Below are 6,999 nucleotides of genomic sequence, written 5' to 3'. Positions count from 1 at the left end.
CTGTAAGTGAAACTGCTGACCTTGTGTTGTGCTGAGCCAATTTTGTAAAAAAACAAAACAAATTGTGACCCACCAAACATTTGCATTCCTAATCATTTAGATGCAGTGAGATGGACAAGAACTGGTCTGATCTATTCAAACATCCTGGTGTATATACCAGAATTCAGGTTTTAATCTCAAAGCATGGGGTTTTTTTTGTTTTTTATTCAAAATACAAAATGATACTTCTGCAATATTACACAGCATTTTAACTTGACGAGATTCCAATGAACAGAACCCAAAGAAAAAGTATGAAATAGAGCATGTAGTTAGTTCAGTTCAGTTCATTTTTATTTCAAACATTTCAAACATGTGCCTTCACAATCATTTCCAAATATCATTCCATTATTTGTTTGAAAAGGAGTAGGCAGAAGTATTTACTTATTTGTCCCTACCCCCTCAAGTTTTACCTCTCATTCATTTAATTTTCTTTTAGTCTTAAATTAAACAAACAACATATGAAACAAAAGTAAAGCAAAACAAAAACAAAACATACATAAATCAAAAACAAGAAATAGTTAACAGTCAGTTCAGTCATGAGGTGTAAAGTGGGACAGTTCATAAAAGCAGCGATTGTGGAGGCAGCGACTGTAAGCCAAGAACGTGTTGAGAGTGCAGAATAGGAGAGAAATGGAACCTGATAGAGGACGACATTAAATATTCATGTGATGTTTAATAATAAAATGAACTCGTTCATACTCAGTCGATTCAGTTCAAAAAAGTTGCAGCGACAGTTCACCCTCCGTTCAGGCAGAGAAGCACTTTGTTTTAACACAAATCATCTGAGAAAAACCTTGAAGGTAAAAACCTGGCAGCTGATTTAACACAGTGCAGCTGTGTAGTCCCCACTGCACTTACATTTAAAATGTCAAACCAATACTGTTCTTACAGTGTTGTTGTATCTGCATGTGATGAAGATGACAAGACAGGAGTGTTACGCTACATTTATAACAGCCAAATATATATAAATATATATATTATTGTAATGTATTGTACTGGTACAATAGTACAACAGGATGGACCTGTCTCCTTGAAGTTATATTTATACATTGAATACAGTGAATGGTGATCATTTATTTTATCAGCTATATATATGGAAAGTTATGTAGGTTCATATATGACCTTGAAAATATACTCAAACAAGCTTTGATCTTACTATAATTTCCATTTCTGATTACTGCAGAAATTGTAATGTTTTCCAGTGAACCAAGTAGCAATAGTGATATTGCATCATATCAGCATTATTTAGTGCTGCAGAAGCTTCATGGCTAACCTGCAACATGATCCCTTTTTGGCATTTAAAAAATAAAACTGAAAACCATTTTTAAAAGCATGTTCCATCCATTTTCTTCTGCTTATCCAATTCAGAGGGATACAGCCTGTCCCAGTAGCAATTATATTGTACTGATAAGTTTGGAATTAGTAAATACATAATTTAGCAGCCTTTTCTTTTTAAATTTACAAAAGTGTTTTTGTTTTGAATTAAATGCAAATAATTGTAATTTTCATGGTTATGCAGGTAATTCTAAATAATCTCAATATACACAAATGATCAACAAAAATAATCATACAGCAATCATAAAGCAGCTCTGCAGGAGGAAAGGCAATCAGGGGTTTTTTCACACATCACTAAAAATAAACTTTATGACTTTCTCAAATTGGCAGTCAGCACACAGTTCTGATGATGGTGTGGTCGTATCGTTACCTGAGCAGAAAGGCAGCTTTTTAAAACAAAATGAGAAAGCTATCAAAGCATAGCCACAGTAAATGTATTTGGGGCAAAACAAGAGTGACATTAACACAACATTTAACTGCTGAATGCTCTCGGCTTGTGCAATTGTGCATCTATGAGCAGAACCTTTCTCAGAGTAAACACACAGAACAAAAGTCATTTTAAAAGCTTATTAGCTAATGGGTGAATTAGCTGTGTGAATAATAAATACGGAGAGAGAAATTAACTGGAAAGCATTTTAATAAAATTGAAGGTGGCAGATTTTAAGTATAGGGATGAAAATCATGAATATTAAAAAAAAAGTTGGAAGGAGCAAAATTTCATCTTTTTTTTTTTTTATCATTTTTGAATTATTAACAACAATAGCCTCTAAAGCCTGCATGACCATTAGTAAGACAATGCAGAAGTGTTTCCCACACACATTTGAGCAATAAGATCACCACATTCTTTGTAAATGAATGGCTTGTTGTGCAACAGAAAGAAATTAAAGCTATTTTTTACTAAATTAGGATACGATAATGGGATATTTTGGTAAATGCAGTAACTAAAGCACTAGTAAAACCAGCGACTCTTTTAACAAAATTGCTCTAAGTCGACAGAAAAAGCAATCTCTTTGGTAAGACATCTCTGGGAAACCTCCTCACTTCTCTGCACCCTCCCCCTTACAAGAGGGGCAGAAAAAATGCACCATCACCTCCAGTCCACTAGCTACTGCTGTCCTTGTGAGGGAGGCACTTCTGCCAGGGGCTGTAGGGCAACGCCAACAGCAGGAAGAGGATCCCGCCCACGATGAGGACAGCCCCCGCACAGCCAATACACGATACTGACCAGGAGAGCTCATGGTGGAGAGGAACTGTGTGATTGCTGGCAAGAAAAGCCAAAACAGACTGGTGGAAAACCAAGAGGGACAGGAGCACCAGAACACCTGTGAAGGAGGAACCAGAAAGAGCTGTGAGAGGTATAGTTTTGGATAAAGTTAACCTTTGTGAGGGTAACTTTGCTGCCATCTTTACTGACCTGACAGAATGAAGCATACAGATGCTGGTTTAAGGAAAAACAGGATCTCCTTACTGAGAGCCATAGTGATGCAGATGGCACCCATCACCATCAGAAACAGGCTGAATAGGGCCAGCATTGCTGCTGCCACATTCAGATCTACATAGGGAATAATGACAGTGTTAATTTAAGTGGATTTTGGACAGAACTCAATCAAAAGGTGGTTCATTTATTTCTGTGTTCAACAGGGAAAAATGTATTGCATCTAAAAGACAGAGCGGACAAGTTTGTAACCAGCTGCTGCTTTTTAAATGGTGCCATTGTTTTTGTCTCATTGTAATGGTTGGTGGGCTGTAGCATAGTGTTAGGGGGTGTCAGCACAGAAGGAGACTACCAGAGAGGATAGCACTGACTGAAATATGATGAAGTGGTAAAAACATTAGAGGGTTACAGACACAACTGGCGCCTTGCTCTGTAGCAATCAACTGTCAGCTACAAAGCGATGCATGACAAGTAAATCGCTTTAAATGCGGACAGGGCTTTCGTGTGTAACAGCTAGTAGCAAGGTTGCGTAATCCATGAACAAATGATACATAAAGCATTTTAAATTTGTGTTAGTAGAAACCAGGAGCCTATTTCATGGAAAAAATATACACAATTAGCCAGTTCACTAATGATGGGGGTGTCACAGTTGAGGAATGACAGTAACAAATTGCAAATGATTTCAGCTTTGTACGCAGTTTGGTTTGACTAATGAAACAGGTCAAAATTAGCAATGGGAATGATCCCATGTTGCAAATCACAGCTTCCATGTTAAGGCATGAGGTTTCAGGAGCTTGCTCAAATAAAAGCTGCTTAACATTCCAGTTCGTGAATCACTCTGTTGTAATAAATGCTCAACTAACACTGTGACTGTATACCCAAACTAAATCTGAAAGTACTGAAACTACAGTGAATTAATGTTTTGGGGCATGCTCAATCATCCAGGTAAGTAAACGCTAAAAGGTTGATGCTGTTCATCTGGACGTAACGTTTTCAGTGAGAGAAACGTTTCGTCACTCATCCAAGTGACCTCACAGCCCATCGTTCATTCAGTGGGCTGGTTTCAGTCAATGTGCAAATGTACTGTTTTTAAGGTTTGGGGAAACCTGCAGTCAGCTGAGACTGAAGAAGTCACATGGATGAGTTATGAAACATTTCTCCCACTGAAAACACTACATCCACATGAACAGTGACACAAATCGTGTCAAATCGTGTGACACAAGTTAGGTTGAACACAAAATCGGAAAACCCTTGGCTGGCATACACTCACTTAGACTCTGGAGATAAAAGTTAGTATTTTGACATTTCCCGTAAAACCAGCTGATATCCAGGCCAAGACTTCCTCTTCCATGTGTCAGTCATTGTTTATGAATGCTAAAATGTCATTGGACAGTTTAGATTTTGGCAAATTTATTTCCTCTGTTGCACTCCACATGGACTCATTTACATGAACACAACCAGAGCTTTCTAAATTTGATTAGACTTCAGGTGGAATACAAATGGAAATAAGAAAGCTTCTAGTAATAAAAAAAATGACTGTTTATAGGTGATATTTGATTCTACATATTTGCAGAAATATTTTGCATAGATTACACTGAAGACACATTTGAGTTGAAAATGTGTTAACACAAGTAATTACAGTAACTATAAGACAGCGATCCCCAACCTTTTTGTGCCATAGGCCGGTTTATGTCCAACAATATTATCATGGACTGGCCTTTAAGGTGTTGCAGATAAATACAACAAAATTAAACCAGTACTGGTACCAAAAAAAAGAACATCTATTCATAACACACGGAAAAAGACCCAAGGAAAGCGAGTTAACGATAAAAAAAATAACGATAAAAATCAATAAAAACCCTGAAAACTATAAATTTCACACCCAAGCCTCAACTCACGACTAACGGACCGGTACCGGTCTGTGGTCCGGTGGTTGGGGACCACTGCTATAAGAGATAGAATATAAAGTAGTGCGATAAAGTTGGGAGAAGACAGAAATTTTAGGGTCATCTTATTTCTTGGATTCTGAAAATATATATCCTGCCAAAAAACAAGACAGCACTTTCTCTGCTAGCTGCAGAGCTACAGATCATTTTCAGCACAAGGGACTACAGATGGCAGTCCCTCCAAAACCACTGATGCTACAGATGTAAATGGCATGTTGGATTTCTTGGAAAGTGCTTTTATTCCAATAACACAATCATCTTCAGATGTAAAAGGTTTGTATAGGTGTATGGATTTTGAATTACACTCCAAATGAATAATTTTTCATACTCGTGGCGACATTAAATCACTAGATTGAGGCTTATAGCGTGACAATGATGTGGCACCAGTGAACAATGAGATTTTAGTGTATGTCCGTCTTTCTTCATTCAGTGTATGGCGCTGTGTGATCTTAATACATTATGAAACCGCCAGTGAAATGGGAGGTTAGACAGCAGCTCGGAGGCACTTGAACACAGCGTAGGCGGAATGCATTTCAAACACTCAGGGAGCAGACAATGGCCAACCTGAAAGAGCGTGGCAAGGAGGTGAAGGGAGACAGAGAGAAAACGATGGGACCGAGAAATACAGGGATAGATCATGGGAGAGGTGATGGCAGGATAAGAGAGGATAAAGATGAAAGGGCAGAGAGGGCACAGGTGAAAGGCGGAGGGGTGGGGTCAGTGAGAGGTACATGTGGAGAAAAAAGAAAAGAGAGGAGTGGGCAGCTGAAAGAGCCTAAGTGACTCACTTTTCTGTGTCGTCTTCTGAAACATCACAGCATTTTCCCCTGTAGTAAAAAACTTGAAGTACGTGCAGTTTGATTCTGCAGGAGACGAAAGGAGAGCGAAAGACAAATCGCTATGAGTGACATGAACACTGACAGGTAATCTCCTGTAGTTGCAAATTATCTTGATCATCTTTTTGAAATTCAAGAAGCCACATCCCCACATCCTCTTCCTCGTCCCACCCCTGGATGCTTTGGTTTCAATTATTCTCCATCAAACATAATCAGCCGTGAACGTCAATGACAAGCTCAAGGTGACAACCCAATGCTTCCTGCACAATTTGTATTCTGCCTTCTTGATGATGTGTTACAGTAATTAGAAATTGGCCGTCAAATAGATTCTGACACCTCTATCTGTTCCCTTGTGCATTGGCAAACACGAGCATGCACAACACACGCACACATCACTCTTAATTAGTGTGATCAAAGCCGCATCCTCAGTGTTCTGGCTTGGTCTCTTTTTTTTCTGCTGCTGCAGCTATAAGAGTTTCAGCGAACACTGCAGCACTCTAAAATCCCAATTGACAGAATTCAAATCCCATCAACAAATAAAGGCTCGCTGTAGCTGGCCAGTCAGGCAATAATTGGACTTTCCTTTCATTGACCACAGAACATGTGTACACTTTAATCCCCAAAGGAATTTGTGGGCCAGCATTTCCATCATCAGTGTCTGGCTAAGAAGAAAACCCCTAAAATAACATCTCACATTTAAACTGGATAAAGGAACTTAATAAAGCAGCAAAGTCAGAACGGTCAGTGATGTGGCAGTTCATCTGACTCATGATCCATCAGTTCCCAGGTTATTGCCTGTAAATTCAACAAATGTGACCTTGAACACAGAATGGGTGAAGACAATATTGTAGGTCTCCTGAACTGTGGACAGACAGATGGATGGGTTTTTATTGAAAATTGTAGTATAGACTAAAAGCTAAACTTTATATACATCCATATTATATTAAGAGGAGATTTTATCTCAAATTATACTCCATACACTCATAAATGGAATCACTGAGCTTTTTCAGAATGCATGTATGCATCACTGTTAGTGCTATGTGACATCTCAATATGGCTACATAATATCTTTGTTTAAGCAGAATTAAACCTTGGTAAATCTAACCATCCATGTAACCATATAAAAAGAAAAAAATGATCAAAATGAGAGTATATTATATTAGTGATGGTGGTCCAGCTCTTTTCAAAGATTTGGCTCTTTTGACTCGGCTCCCTTAGAAAAACCTGACTAAATGGCTCTTCATTCAGAACATTGTATTTAAGCCTAATTTAGCAGTTACGAATTATGTTACTTTTGCATTTTGCTCATTTCTTCAGCCTTGAATTCAAATCCATCTCCTTGTCTCTCTGTCTCTAGCCTGTACCGCTACACTCTTTGTCTCCTGAACCTCTGCCTTCTTGCTTCTTT

General features: G+C 38.4%; 1 protein-coding gene across 4 annotated transcripts in view; it reads right to left on the bottom strand.

The window, feature by feature from the left end:
• Positions 1-312: 312 nt before the first annotated feature.
• Positions 313-6,999, bottom strand: part of cacng6a (calcium channel, voltage-dependent, gamma subunit 6a) — a 45,232-nt gene continuing 38,545 nt past the window's right edge. For all 4 annotated transcript variants that reach the window (XM_005457549.2, XM_013276099.1, XM_003452715.2 and 1 more), the window contains 3 exons: positions 5,544-5,618; positions 2,789-2,926; positions 313-2,696 (listed from right to left, as the gene is read on the bottom strand). In XM_005457549.2, coding sequence (XP_005457606.1) covers positions 2,476-2,696; positions 2,789-2,926; positions 5,544-5,618 — 434 coding nt within the window. In that variant the 3' untranslated portion in view covers positions 313-2,475. The remainder of the gene's footprint in view (positions 2,697-2,788; positions 2,927-5,543; positions 5,619-6,999) is intronic.

This window comes from Oreochromis niloticus, linkage group LG22 (assembly GCF_001858045.2).
Source record: "Oreochromis niloticus isolate F11D_XX linkage group LG22, O_niloticus_UMD_NMBU, whole genome shotgun sequence".
NCBI lineage: Eukaryota > Metazoa > Chordata > Actinopteri > Cichliformes > Cichlidae > Oreochromis > Oreochromis niloticus.
The sequence above is the reverse complement of the archived record's forward strand: the minus strand, read 5'-3'. Positions and strand labels throughout refer to the sequence as shown.